The sequence below is a fragment of the Cannabis sativa genome, chromosome 7 (genome assembly GCF_029168945.1).
Source record: "Cannabis sativa cultivar Pink pepper isolate KNU-18-1 chromosome 7, ASM2916894v1, whole genome shotgun sequence".
Classification (NCBI taxonomy): domain Eukaryota; kingdom Viridiplantae; phylum Streptophyta; class Magnoliopsida; order Rosales; family Cannabaceae; genus Cannabis; species Cannabis sativa.
In genome coordinates this window covers 57655677-57672102 of record NC_083607.1, presented here as the reverse complement: position 1 = coordinate 57672102, position 16426 = coordinate 57655677, and the positions used below count along the sequence as shown (strand labels likewise).

Here is a 16426-nt window from a genome sequence, read left to right as displayed (position 1 = left end):
TGAGGTATGTTTTTTTAGTGTTCTTGAAGGTTTTAAGGTTTTAAGGTTAGGTTTTGATGAGGGTTTTGATGATTAGGTTTTGTGTTTGAATTTATTTGTTATAGCTTGTTTTTAGATGTTCACTTAAGATTGTTTAAGCTTTAACTTGATGATTTAGGCTCTGTTGTGCTAAGAGTTAGGTGAGTTGAGTTCAAGAACTCAAAAACTCACTTAATAATGGTAAGTTTATAATTTTGTTGCATTTGTGAGTTTTGAGTGTTAGGTTATGTTGATTTTATGTTGTTTAATTGTTCTAAAAAGTTTAATAGGTTTGGAGGAGCTTTGGGTTAGTTTTGATGCAAAAACTAGGGGTTACCCGTTTCTGCAGTAGAAACTGGTTAATCGGTTCTACAGGGCATTGTGGAACTAGTCAACCGATTGATGTAGTGGGGAACTCCATTTTTTGAAACCAGGTATCTGTTTGGGGTATTTTTCCAGAACTTAGTTTTATGTGTTTTATCGATGTTTAAGCTATTCATAAGCTAGTATTGATTAGGGTTTGTTTGCTTTTGAGTTTAGGGCCTATTACAGGATTTGGTTAAGTTATATATCAAGTTTTTGTAGTCGTGACATAAGACCCGAGATCATCAGCATCATTCCACTCAAGTCGGCCCGCACACCTGACTTTGGATTTGATGTAAGAAAAGTCAATTGCACTACTTTGCATGTCAAAATAAGATGCGGTAATTACTGTTGTTAAGAATGAGTTATTACTCTCTTTTAAAACTGCTGAGTTATTATATACTACATTTTGAAATGATAAGATTTTATTATTTATATTATTAATGTAATTATTTATTTAACTTTTAAAAAATAAATTATCATTTTAACTGTCACTAATTCAAAAGAAAAAGAGAAACAAAAAAGTTAAAAGTATGAAGTTGTAACAACAAATTTCGTCAAAAAAATTATATAATAGTACAAAAAAGTAAATCAAATTATCAAAACTAAGTAAAAAAATTTGTAATATAAACACATATTGAGAAGTTGATATTGTTTTGCATATTGCAAATATGTCATTGCTTTGTTATTTCTCTGTTGCTTTGTAATTATTTTTTTGATGTTTTATAGTTGTTTCATGTTATTTGTTAAGTTGTTCTAGAGTTGTTTTTTAGCTGTTTTAGTAATTTTTTTCATTTCACTGAAGCAGTACTTTTATAATTTTAAAACTTTAATATAGTATTTTTGAAAACTTTATACAATACAAATGTAAAAGAAAAATATGAGAGTAAAAATGTAAAAGTGACAAAAAAATGAGTATTTTTGTAAGATTTCCTTATTAATAACCTTTCAAATGGAGATAAGTTGAAAATATCTCTATATTGTATCCATTAATCAAAAATACCTTCATATTATATTTTATTAAAATATACTCACTTTTTTGAGTGGGTTGCCCAATATACCCTCACTCTCTACTTAAATCTAGCATATAATTTACATTGACTTAAGGGGTCTAATGGGGATATCATCTATAAAAGTGGGGGTATCTTAAAAAATATAAAAATAGAGGTAAAAATGAAAATAAGTAAAGTAAAGTGGGTGTACCTAATTTCGTCTTTCTTCAAATGTGTGTGTTTTTTCGAGTTAACGATTCTTTCAGTTGTTCTTCTTTGTAAAAAGAAAAAAGGGGAAATTACACTCTATACTCTTTTTATATAGTCCTCTTTTATTTTTACCCTCTTTTTTAAAATCTATCGTTTTTACCTTTTTTTTTTAAACATTATACCAATTTTGCCCCTGTCACTTCAAGATACTCTCCATGTGATTCTCTTATGTCAGGGTATTTTGGGTACAATACATATAAAAAGAGGTATGTTTCAAATAAATATAAAATTAGAGGTAAATTTAATTAAATGATTAATAAAAGAGGCATTTTCCAACTTACCCCGAAAAAAAAAATTCAAAGGCAATTTCCTACAGATTGGGCCTTTAGGCCTAACATATGGGCTTAGTTTTCATCATCTATGATTTTACAAAAATAACACAATTTAATATCAAGTTTAGAAAAATATCAAAACATTCGCTTCATTCGTAAAAGTTTTAGCCCTAGCTATTCCAATCCACTATATATTTAAACTTTAGTTCCCAAACCCTAGTTTTTCATCACAGAAAAAACCCTACTCTCCTTCCTCCTTCTCGATCTGACCTAGCCATGGTTCACGTCAACTTCTACAGGAACTGTAAGTATTTCCGATTTGGTTTGATTCGACATTGAATTTCTTAGTTTGATCTGAATCGAGTTAGTCAATTTACTCTTAATTTTGATCTGCATCGTTAGTCAATAAAAATAGAATCTTTCTTCTTCTTCTTCTTCTTCTTCTTCTTTGTTTTGATCTGAATCGTGTTTTTGTGTAGATGGGAAGACGTTTAAGAAGCCCAGACGCCCTTACGAGAAGGAGCGTTTGGACGCTGAGCTGAAACTTGTCGGAGAGTACGGTCTCCGGTGCAAAAGAGAGCTTTGGAGGGTTCAGTATGTGTTGAGCCGAATCCGTAACAATGCTAGAATGCTTCTCACTCTTGATGAGAAAAACCCACGTCGTATTTTCGAAGGGGAAGCCCTTTTGAGGAGGATGAACAGATATGGGTTGTTGGATGAGAGCCAGAACAAGCTCGATTATGTTCTTGCTCTTACTGTTGAGAACTTTTTGGAGCGTCGTCTTCAGACCCTTGTCTTCAAGTCTGGTATGGCTAAGTCCATCCACCATGCTCGAGTTCTCATCAGGCAAAGGCACATTAGGTATCAATTTCACCATCCTTTTATGTTTTTGAATATATTAATCCCAAATACTTATAATCTAATTCAGAACAACTGTAGTTGTATTAGGTTAAAGGTTTTCTTATTGTGTGATAATTTTGGGGGATTATTAAGCTTGTTTTGTATGTTTTCTAGTTTGTGGATGATGTGCTTTAGTTTTCTAGGTGTAAACTAATCTTAGTATAGACTAGTTACTTACAATTAGTTGTGTGTTTTACAGACTATTATCTTAGAATACTAAATACATTCACTATTCTCAATGGAATAGTTTGTTGAATCTTGAAATTGATTATGTGTTTTGGTTAGTTGCATTTTCATCTGTGATACATAATAATGAATCTTACAATACTGGTTACTTTTGCTCTTCTCAGGGTTGGGAGGCAGGTAGTCAATATCCCATCATTTATGGTGAGAGTTGACTCTCAGAAGCACATTGACTTCTCTCTCACAAGTCCCTTCGGAGGTGGCCGCCCTGGCCGAGTGAAGCGAAAGAACCAGAAGGCAGCTGCCAAGAAGGCTTCTGGTGGAGATGGAGATGAGGAAGAAGAAGAATGAAGTACTTCCCATTGAGTTTTTTAGTCTAGTCTTTTCCTATCATTTGCAGATTTTTTGTTTTTTTTTTGGGTTCCAACTCTAATTTTGTTTTTTGCCAACTCTATCATGGATTTTGTTATGAGACTTTAGTTTTAAGATATGTGTGATATGTACCCTTCTGAACACATTTCACATCTCCAAATCATTTTTTCTGGTTTACAAGTATGATACAATCACCTTGAAATCTTAGTATAGTTTTACATAATTTAAATTTATCTATTTTAGTCATACATTGTGCATTGTCTATATATATGTTTCTCTTTTCATGTCCATAGCTAGTGGCCTTCAGTCAGCTGTTCTGTTCCCATTATTTGTTTTCTCCTCATGGGTGGAGTAAGAACTAGGGATGTTAGAATTGTTGTTGTTGGTTGTGATGTGCATGAGAGATTGTAGAAGATTTTAGCCATTTCATTAGTAGGATTTTGCAGGAGATGTAAAGTGTCTGTAGTGTGTTTATATGCTCGGCCTTTGCTTAATTGCATTAGTTGTGCGATCCTTCGGTTCTAGCTGCAACTTATTAAGATTTTGCTGCTTTTAGGGTAGAGACCTGGCGGAGGAGACTGTCGAGGGAGGCCTGTTTACTGATCGTTTGGTCCATAGTTGCCTCAGAGTTGCCATATGCCTAGGAAAATTTGAGTGGCCATAACAGATTGAAAAAGCCTTAATTCATTATTTGTTAAGTTGATGGTCAAATTTAACTGCATAGTGTAGAAATCAATTCAATACATAGATAATTGATTTCTCTTTTGTAAGCTATTGATAGTTTGCTTGAGTTTTCTACCAAAAGAGATTAGTGTGAGTGGGTGGGGTGAGTTTTATACTTTTAGGGCTCGTTTGGAACGCTGTATTATTAGGTCGTATTGTATTGTATTGTATTATATTGAATTGGATTATATATCATATTTTTATATAATACTATGTTAAACTTTAATTTATACTAAAATATTATATATTTAGGTGTCCATAAAAGTTAATACCACATATAGTTTTATATAAAAATATTGCATAAAATATAATTCAATATAATACAATACAATACGACCTAATACGGCGTTCCAAACGAGCCCTTATTGTGTAATTCTATTTCAACGGGTAAATATGCAACATAGTAATTCTTATTAAGGTTGAGTACTTTAGTTGAGTATAAGGTTCAATCAACAACTTAGATGGTTAGCCTACAAGAATATAAGCATTACTATTAGGTACAAGTGGTGCTTGGCACAATCTATTTATTTGGACGGTGTTATGCACTACTGGTCCTTTTAGCATTTCTATTGGCACTTCTAGATTAAATTCCTATATAATGTAAAAATTCTAGGGGGAATATTTAATCTTTTCTAAAGTATAATTGTTAGTGAATTAGATCACTAAACTAATACTTTCAACTGTGTTACAACATTGAAGTCAGCACATTCTTTTGTCTGTGTTCGAGAGGCTACTCAGCGGTTGTTTTGTGGTATCGTTTGTTGAATACTTCATTGACATGAAACTGATTCCTTTGATATTTGATGTTGAGAAACGCAACGATAGGTTGGTTGTGTTGTTCTTCAAGTATGCTTTCATGAAAAAAAAAATATATATATTTTATTGATAGTGATGATGAGGCTCCTCCAAAGGGTCCAAAGAAAAATTTGATTTAGTTATATATTTGTTGTTTTTAGCTAACAGACGAATCGTTTTGTTATTTTCTTTTTTTAATCAAATTATGTAGACAATCTTAGACGACTTGTTGTATCCAGCAAGTGATTTTATATGATTATTGAGTATGTTATAATTAAATTTTCTTGTTTAGTCGATATATACTTTATACTAAAAAAAAAAATTATAAAAATAATTTAATTACAACTTACTTTTAATTAAACAAGCAACTATTAACGATTTAATTATGATATTTAAGTTATTTCTATATTAATGATCATAATATTTATTTTATCCTAACAATCTGTTTAAAAAAATTATAAAAAATAAAAAAAAAATTCATATAAAAAATACTAAATAACCAATAAAAAAATATGTAATGCTCCTGCATGTTTTTTTGTTTGCCGCACCGCACTTGTTTTATTTTTTTTGTTTCCCAAGCTGTAGTTAGTCTTCTTTTCCTCAACCTTCCAAATTTGATTCTTTCTGTGGGAGGCAACACTATGATGTCTTGAAAAAATTCTAGTAACTAAATCCCATTCTCGTAGGTTTTCGACTGGGTATACTGTTTCTTAATATGTTCGCATCCATGCTTTTGATGTGTAGTAATGTGCACAATAGTTGTACGTGTCTATATTCAAGTCTTTCATCACTGCAACTGCATGGCCACATTACATTTCATCTTTTTGAAATTTATTGCATGTGCATGTTTTGTCCTTTAAGTTTATAATTTGTGTTACATCTTCATCTATTACCTCAAATAGGTTTTCATTTGCTAGTTTCACATGCATTTATTTCAATTTGTACAGTATAGACACATCATTGTTTGTAAAGAATATATTCAAAGCAACTTTAGTTCAACTAAAAAAACTCTATAAAAATAACTTTTTCATTATAGATAATGCTACATATAGTTTCAACTTACAATCGCAATGAGTATACATAGTTTCCTATGAGTTTTTTTTTTTTTTTTTTTTTTTTTTTTTTTTTTATGATGGTGTCAACCTTGTTGTGCATTTTGTGCTTCTTTTCTGTTATTGTATGTCCATTCTTGCATTTGTAATCGCAAACACTCCAAAAATGTTGTGGCTGGTGTTTCCTTGTCTGTTACATTTTTTGAGTTAAGTGCTTCAACTATATTAAGAGTCATAGTTGAGTACATGTTGTTTAAACAATTTTTTATCAGCAACAATAATTTATACAACTGATATGCAACTTGATAGTAACACAAAAACAATTTTTTTAATAGTATTTATTTTATTATATTTTTTTATTATTAAATTTTATTATTTTACCTATTATTTTTTGAGTGATATCTTGACTATTTCTCGTGGCTATTTTTTTTTTTCTATATATGGTCTTAAGCGCTTTTCCAAGTTGTTTGGCTCCCTCATATGAAATTTGAACTCTATTTCAGTGTAAGCTTTTGTTGCTGCAAAGAATGGACCTCTAAAATGCTTTGCATTTTTTTTTAATTTTGTTTTTAGGTTTGAGAAGAGGTGGAAGATGCAGTAGCCATGTGTTATTTCCGGGAAGACTTTTCTTATTGCTTCGATGATGCTTTCATGTTGGTCAGAGATTAGACATTGATCTTCTCGAACCCCAAATGCTTCTTTGATTTTTATGAAGAACCACTCCCAGGCTTTGTCATTCTCAGAGTCAACAATACAGTATGCAAGGGGAAATATTTTTGATTATGCATCTTGTGTGTTAGCTGTGAGCAACATGCCTCCATACGTGACCTTTCGGAATGTGCCGTCAACAACTATGATTGGCTTGTAGTTTGGCCAACCTTTCAGAGCAGCATTCAATGCAGTAAATCCATATTGGAAATTATTATTTTCTTGCTTCTTTATGTCAATTATTGTTCCTGTATTTTAGCCAGTTATTTATCAGTAACAGTAATATTTAACAACTGTTATTCAACCATTGAGCAGCCCAAAAACAATTTTTCCAATTTAATTAATTATATTTCAAAAAATTAATTTTATGGTACCTGGGTTTGTTTTTTGTAGCAAGTATAGGTATCTTGGCAATAGATTATACGATTCTTTAGGATTTTCATGTAACTGACTTTGTGCTCGTTCTCTACTACGCCACGCTTTCATGTAATTCATCTTTATTTCGTATTTGTCTTTCATTTCTCCCTTTATATCTGCAGACATGCACTTTGTTTTTCAGGTTCAAGAACTTTGGTTTTACGAAAACTGCTATCAACTTTGCAGTTGCTTGTCATTGATCTCCAAATCTTATTTGAACTGCACATGTGTGTTCTTCTCGATAACTCCTTATTATGAATATTTTTGTGTTTCTATTTTTTGAAGCCTTTGAACTCTATTTACAATTTGAGTCCAAACAAACAATATTGTATTCTTTAGAGCAAGATTTTCACTACTTTGTATTGCAATATTTTCTTGATTGCAAAGTAGCAGAGGACACTTATCAATGTACCTTTGTTCTTATAAATATGTTCCTTTTCTATTGTTTCGTTTTGTTTATCAGTGATGATAATTATAATTGTGTTGTCGACTTCTTCTTTTCTTTTTAGTTATTTTCAAGTTGTTGTACTATTTCTGCAGTAACAAGTTTTGCGTAGTCGGTGAAGTCAAAATATTCATCTTCTGTAGGAGTATTTTTTTATTGTTTTTTGGTTGTTGTATGGTTGACTCTGATGTTAAAGTCATAGTGTCGACCAAAATAGCATCATCTTGAACTGATTCAATTGTTGCTGCAGATAGTTATTGTTGGGTTGTTATAAGGATGTTGCACATCTGCTTATGCTGAGTGATTGTGATATGCTGTCATCATCATATTGTTATACATCATTGATTGGTCAGAGGTGCCAAAAAAGTTTGTGTCTCTGTGTTGTTGATTTTGTTCACACACAATGGGTATTGCGTGAAATTAGTTTCTTTACTTAATAACTTTATGTAGAACATCAGTCTTTTGTCATCCTTGATTTGTAGTGGTTGGCATCTTTCTTTCAGTTAGTATTTCAGTTGTATTTGTGTTGTATCATGGTTATATTGTAGTTCGTCCATCATTTTATTCACTAGTTGATCAAAAGTGCAATCTCTTGATAGTAATTCTCCACTTGATTTGTAATCAACATAGTGTTTGTTGTCATCCCAATTACCATTGCTCTGTATCAAAATTTGCAGAGGTTCCATGTCCTTAAATTTGTGTATTCGTTATGACTTTTTTAGTATCAATAGTTGTAAATAATTATTTTAATCTGTTAAAAAAATTTATAAACAACTATTTTTTTTTTCAATAAACATTAAATAACATCTAATTTAACTGTATTTGCATTTTTTTTCAAAAAACTAATTCTTATGTTTTTTTTTTTCAGATTGTGTTCATCATTTTAAACAACTATTTATATTTATCAAAACAAATGTTAAATAACTATTTTTATCTATCAAAACAACTGTTAAACAACTGTTAAACAACTATTTTTATCTATCAAAACAACTGTTAAACAACTATTTTTATCTATCAAAACAACTGTTAAATAACTATTTTCTGACAATCAATAGTAAATGAGATTTAATTCAATAGTAATTATTCATTTATAAAGAAACAACTATTATAATCCTCCAAAATAACATATATACAACTATTTCTAGATTAAAAAACAGTTGATTATATTTGTATGCATTAGTATTTTTTTAGTTGTAATCTAATTTCATTTGTTTATTAAGATCAACAAATTTTCTATATCATTAATTATTTATCTGATTTCTATAATCTAAAAAAATTTTATCTTTTTTTTTTTAAAATAACTTAATTAGGAAGAAAATCCTTAGAAATTTTTGTACCTTGTATTTGTTATCAGATTCATTTTTGGGTAAGTTTCGAAGTTTATCGATCTCATTGTATTTAAATTCTTTGATGAATACGATTTGAATTTTGATTTTAGGTTGTTTTTGTATTTTTTTTATCAATGGAGGTAGAAATCTCTGTGTTTTTTTTAAAAAAAATTTTTTATTCCGTTTTACTTTTTGTATTTGGCTTTATTGAGATTCGATTAATTTTTAGTAAAAATCTACATTTTGTTGGAGTTGAATTTTCTGGGTTTTGAATGAAAATCATTTTTTGGGTTTTGAATGAAAATCGTAGAGATTTGAGATGGGTGTAGTTCGAGTAGATCACAAATCTGCTCCTGTGATTTTATTTTCTACTTTTGTTTATTTTTCTTTTTTAGGGTAAAAATATAAATTAATGCCCTTAATTGTTTATTATAGGAAAAATCCCTCTATTCAACAACATATCTCTCTTCCAAAAAAATAACAACATATCATGTATTTCAAAGTGGCAGATCATAGGTCAACTTAGCAATCCCCTTCGATTTTTTATTTTTTTTTTTGTTGCCTATGAAGACAACTTTATATCAACAAACCAAATAATTAAATACGACACAAGGAAAGAAAAGTCCATATATAGCAATGAATTGATGATAACACTCACATTACAGTCAAAATAAGGTTTATTACCATTAAAACACATATTTTTTTATCTCAAACTATTATTATTATTATTATTATTATTATTATTATTATTATTATTAGTAGGGTAAATATTATTTTGAACTCTTTGTTTTGTTAAATGAAAAAATAGATCATATTTTTCGAAATGGTAAAAATAAGACCCTAAGCTCAATTTTTAACAATTTTATTTTTTAATATAACTAACTTTAAGAAAATTTTTAACAGGAACAGATACAGAAAATGTAAGTAGTTTTGTCATAACATCTCTTGATCATGTTATTATTAAGTTTTATTTTGATAAATATTAGAATATCAACAACATTATTTAGTTCAGTTTGTTATTACTGTTATGTGTGTCAGTAGGTTGTTATTTCTGTTGTTAGTTAGCTTAGTTGTTAACAGTTCTTTTCCCTATTTTGTGGTGTTTAAGTTAAGTCGGTTCCCCTGTTCTAGGATAGTTGTTTTCTTTCTCTGTTTTGTAATTGCTATATATAGCTTTGTTTCCTCTGTAACAATTAATTCATTCAATATACAATTTTCTTTTCTTTTCTTCTTCGCATTATGGTATCAGAGCGGGGAATAGATGATTCCCCCTAATCGATCCGAAAATCTTCCGCTGCACTCGTCGTGTTCTTGTCTCCGACGACGCAATCAATTCTGCAATTTCCTCCCGAGTACTTCTCTCGGCGCAACCTATCCAACTGTTCAGGGTTTCATTCTTTCTGAATCTTCACCATGTCAAGCGAGGAACAATCCCCATCTCAGACAGAAATTGGAGAATCCACTCCATCTGCAACACACAATCCCACACTACAGACGAATCCAAATCTGCTAATTGGAAATGTGAAGAACCCTCTTGAAGACCCAACAAATCCCTATTATCTCCACCATGGAGATAATATTAGAATATTTTATTTATGGAAATTATTTTCTAATTAAGGAAATGATTTTCTATTTAAGGAAATAAATAAATAATTGATTTTCTGTTAAATGAATATTTTATATTCATTAAATCTGGACAAAATCAATTATGTAATATTCTATATATGGTCAGATTCTATATTCATTACCTGATTTGATTTCCTGAATTAATTGTCAAAATATTCTGACAATTAATGTGGCGCAGATACTGATGGAGTATCTCACCTATAAATATAGGGTCTCGGTCCCCGAGCTCCTCACTCATTCTGTTCATAACAGCAAATTCCATCTAAAGAGAGTTGAGAGAGCGAGGAAGCCCGATTACCCATGGTAGTCAATTTCCTTTGCAGATCAAAGCTTATGTGGGTTTGAAGCTCAAGAATCAATGGCTGGAGGTATTTCGATCCTTAAATTATAGTGCATATATGTTTGATTAATTCCGCACTTTATACTTAAACATATATATTTCAGTTTATACATATAAATGTCTAACAGTTGGTATCAGAGCGGTTTTTATCTCTGCCTTGATTTTAGTTTGAGTTTCATATATATATATATACTCGTATATACAGTGTTTATATATATATTTAATTCAGTGTTGATATATATATTTATTTTCGTTTGTGTATATATTTATATATTCATATTCATTCAATCCCAATTATATATATACATATATATTTTCATACATATATACTTGTTTATTCATTCAGTTCATATATATATTCATATACATATATATATTTTCTTCATTTCATTACGTATATATGTTGTATATATATATATTATTTATATATCTAAATGCTATATACAAATATATATACATATATACATTTCATGTTTATATATATATACAGTATTTTTATTTTTCTGTATATATATGTATATATATATTTATATATATATTGTATATGTATTAATACATTCATATATTAATATAGATTGTTCTAAGCATGAAAATCCACTTTGAAAAAACAAAGAAATCTCAAAATTATTTTTCAGAAAATTTTGGTGATTTTTAAAGTCTTTGTTTTATGTATTTTCGATGCATAAAATCTATATGAATGTCTTAATTTTTGCATTTAGATTCATTTGGAATTGATTTCATGATTTTTGGAAGTTTAAGGAAATTTTATCATGTCGTTTATGGCAGTGTATTTTTCAAAAAAAAAAAAAAGGAAAATTAAGAAAAATTTAAGAAAATTCCGAAATTTTGTTACTTTGATTTATTTTTGGAATTTTATTTTATTTCCTTATTTTTGTTGATTTAGTCAATTAAATTACATTTGTTTAACTTTCCATTCTTATTTAACATATATCTTCATATATTATATGTTATTTAGTAATAAATTATTATGGAAAGTTTTTAATTTGGTAAATTAATTACATGCTTTATTTTTACATGTAATTACAATAATTGTGATATTTTAAGAATGTGAATATTTAATTATTCTACAATTAAGTGCGCAATTATTATATTTATTTACCAATTAAGTAATTTATTGATTAAATTAATTGATAATCTGTCATTAAGTATATTCTTTAATTTTGCATTTAATTCATTTCATATAATTAATTGTACTAATTTGTATATTTACCTTATTTATACAAATTAATTATTAGTACAAATATTTAAGATATTATATGGTCATAAATGCATAATTAATTATATATTATGGAATTAAGCATTTAATTTATTATCATACAATAATTGTATTAATTTGTATTTATTTAGCAAATTTATGTTTAATGCAATTAATTTAGATTTGTATGATTTAAATGCTATACATAAATTCCTTTTATAGTGCTAGATATATTTAGAAACATTCAAACATTAAGATAGGTTGAATATTTTATATAGCACATTAAGTTTCATAAAACTTCATAAAATTATTCATAAAATATTCATAAAACTTCCTAAAATGAATAAAATGTAAGTAATTTTGTGGTTTGACATAAGAAAACATGAATTTGGGACAAATGCTCATATCTAGAACGGTTTTTAATGATCTTCGGACGACCACACTAGGAGCACTAATCTCAGTGATTGTCTATTATGTTAATAACGAAATTACTTTTAGGTAGAGCCCAATACCTAATGTCAAAGTGAAAATATAATTTTATATAATTAGGGAGTAGCCACAGCATCCTTATTTGTATAAAATTATATATTAATTAAAATTCACCTTAATGGACATAACTTGTAATTAATTATATAGGTATAATAATTTTACCCCACAGGGATTTTATTATATTTGTATAATTAATTAGGATAATATGTTAAATTAAGTTCTCTTAATTTACCCCACAGGGAGTTATGGGGATTTAATTTAATAGTGTTATCACAAATTTAATTAAAGATAGATAATAAACCTTCATTTTCCTAAACTAATTGTTTAATTAAATCTATCATAAAGTTCATATAATTTTTATTAAATTTAAAATTTAGCCCACAGGCAATTTTGGATTTAATAAAATTTTAATCTTCAGTTTATACTTTGGTGTCAAGTGAACCACATAATTTTAAATAATTAGGGAGTAGCCACAGCATCCTTAATTATATAAAATTATATACATTAAGTGGATTAAGATCACATAATGGACATAAATTATGTGAACATAATAATCTTACCCTACAGGGATTTTATTATATTTACATAATTAATATATTAAATTAAATTCTCTTAATTTATCCCACAGGAAATTATGTAGATTTAATTTAATAATTTTATCATAAAGTATAAAATTTTGAAACATTTATAAATAATTAAGTGTTTCATACCTTTCATTAAGATAGAAATATTAAACTTTAAGTTTTTCATAAATTGTGTAAATCTATCATAATCTACATCTAAATCTAATCTTATTAAATTAAAAATTTAGCCCACAGGCAATTTTTGTTTAATAAGATTTCATATTTAAGCATGTTTATTCATTGGTAAAAACATGATTCATTTAAACCTCAAAACTATATATGTAATCACTATTCATAAATTTCTTCCATACTAGTAGAAAATTTCTTCCATAACAGTAGAAATTTTCAAAATTTATTCTGATAACTTCATCTAGCATATACAGTTTTTACTGTATAATTAAGAAAAATAAATCACACTTTATTATCACCAATAAATTTTAATTTATTGTGTATGAATTCATTCTAATATAGTTAATGTGATTATTAACACATAGTGGATTATTTTAGATTGTTATTCCACATTCATAATTTCTTGCAAGGTTTACAAATAAACCTAAGAAAGTCAGTAACTGTGAGCAAATCTTATCCACAGACAAGATAACTTCTCACATTTAGAAGTTTAAGGAACAGGCAATATAGTAGTGGCTTTGTTTTAAAATTGGCAAAGATCTTTATGTTCCAAGATTCTATTGAAACTTGATTTAGACACATTTAGAGGTCTTTACTACAAATGATGTCACTCATAAAGATATGCAAGTTCAATCTGACAATAAGAAATGTGTTATTAATAAGAATTCTTCTACATTATAGCACCAAAAATTATGGAACATATCTCCATAAATAGAATAAATGTTAGTAAATGGTGGGGATCTTCATTACACTTGATTTTACTAACTTTATTTAGAACTTGTGTGAATTTCATTAAGAATATGTATTCCAACAAGTCAAAATCGGTGCATACTAGAATTCTATCATATTAGAAATCATACAAGTCAATTAATTTTGAAGACATGGACTCAAATTTTGCATCTCTTTTTTAACGATTACTCACATAAATAATTTTTCTACAAAAGTATGGATTTATATGTTTCAAAGACATTTAAATCTTAAGTAGAGAAATGGTGCATTTTGCATATTAAGATAGTGAGATCAAATATAAAATGGAGAATACTACATTAAAATTCGTGAGTATGGATAAACTCCCAGTCTATTTGCAAAGTTTCTTTAAAAGCATGGGTTCATTGCCCGATACATATGCTTGGTACACCTAAATTATAGTGTGTAACAGATTTAAGAAACTAAGCATTTTTTGGACATGGGGTGGAGCCTACATAGCAAACTCCAATCTTTCCTAAATCTTTGTCTATTGATACTCAACAATGGGGTGTACATATCGAATCGTGTTCTAACCAAAGTTGTTTCTCAAACATATTTTGAGTTGTGATAAGGTTGAAAACCGACTTGATAACATGTACACATTTTATAAATACCCATATATAGTTAGAGTACAATTGTCAAAGAAAAGATCTGGGCCCTAAACCATAAATGAGCATATTTCATTTGAAAAGCTATAAGGTTTAAGGGTTACATATTTTATTATCCATCTCACAACACTAGAATTGTGGAATTAAGAATTGACTTGATCAGTGGGAGTGATCAATCTAGGAACCTAGTTTCCGAGAAAGATCATTCATATTTTCTCAAACTTCCACCTCAAGTGTTAGATTAATTATGATTCACAACAACCCTTAAGATTACTGGTTATTGAGAATTCATAACTAATCATTAATAATATACAAGTCATTGGTAAAATTCTAATAAGTTATGTTATTTAGTAATTGCTTACAATTTCTAAAATAACATGCTATTGAACCATTTGCTCTTTTAAGAGTTTGTTGGTCCATCCTTAAGATGACTTATTAGAACAGTAAGATCAATGTATTCTAGTGATCACATTTTGTACAATAAGAGTTCAACTACAATATTAATTTGAGACACAAATTAAATTATAGAATGATAAAGAATTGAAGTTGTAGTACAATATGCCATGAATGAAGAAATGAATATCTTAAATAGCAATAAAGTTTATCTTTAGTAAAGTTGCCTAATGGGGTGGAGAACATTAATTAAGCATAGGTTTTTTCACCAATAATATTCATTAGGCAACATTGAGAAACATAAAGATATAAAAGAATATTCATTGCTAAGAAGTTCATTTTGAACTAAGAATCAATAACAAAGGAGATTTACATTCTCAATTGTTTTTATAAAAGATTCTATTATAGACCTTGGCATTTGTTGCTTGTTTTAATTCATTAATCAATTCCAAATAGTGAACTAGAGGAGAAGGTATATAGACTGCCATAAAGATTTTCCTCTAATAGTGGTGAACATATGCAAGCTTAAAGTGTCTACCTATAGATTAAAACAAACATCTCACAAATTGGTATTATATCATCTTTTCCTTTAGGTTTGAAAAGAGAATTATGGAAATAATTATATACCAGAAGGTTAGTGAGAGTAATATTTGTTTTATACGTAGACAATATGTTACTTGCAAATGATGATAAAAGTTTTCTATATAAGTTGAAATAATTCATATCTCAAATTATTATTTTGAGATAAGGAATATAAATAATATATATAATTTTAATTAATTAGAGAGTAGCCACAGCATCTCTGATTAAATAAAATTATGTATTATTCATCTGATATAACTTTTATCTTTAAGTGTGATAAATATAACTCGAACTAGCATCTGAAAAATGATGTGGAGTGAGAATAAATTAAGAACATTCATTTGCTTCTATTTTAGAAGCCTAATGTATGCCTAAGAGCCTGAATAAGACTTTGCATTACATTTGTTTCAGGATCGTTAAGTAGTATCAGAATAACTAAAGTTAAGACCACTTTATTTTTCATACAAAGTGATGAGGTATCTTTAAAATACTAAAAATTATATTCATACATATTTTAAGATGAATTGACCATCTGGAAATATAGTTAACCAATTAGATTCTTCCACACTTCACTGGTTATATTGATTCACGTAAATCAATATTTTATTACGACCTTAAGATTACCAGTATGTTATATTGTAGAGAATCTTGATTGTTATTTCCACTATAGAAGTCAGATTCATTTATTATTTTGAGGATACATCTCGTATGATGTATTATAGAGTTTCATAGTAGGCCTAGAGTTCAGAATTACAGTTTCATTTGGCCATTAAGAAAACTTTGCGATAAATTCAGCTACAATATTTATGGCTAATAACTATAAGAGTACTAGTCG

General features: G+C 28.3%; 1 protein-coding gene across 2 annotated transcripts; it reads left to right on the top strand.

Annotated features, from left to right (window-relative positions):
* Window positions 1-2060: 2060 nt before the first annotated feature.
* On the top strand, window positions 2061-3616 carry LOC115697624 (small ribosomal subunit protein uS4y). Of its 2 annotated transcripts, XM_030624705.2 has the most exons (3): window positions 2061-2219; window positions 2395-2776; window positions 3166-3616. In XM_030624705.2, exons 1-3 carry the CDS (start codon window positions 2192-2194, stop codon window positions 3347-3349), a joined length of 594 nt encoding a protein of 197 aa, XP_030480565.1. In that variant the 5' UTR covers window positions 2061-2191; the 3' UTR covers window positions 3350-3616. The 2 variants fall into 2 exon arrangements, with proteins under 2 accessions (XP_030480565.1, XP_060975007.1); XM_061119024.1 differs by having other exon boundaries at window positions 2395-3616.
* The last annotated feature ends 12810 nt before the right edge of the window (window positions 3617-16426 follow it).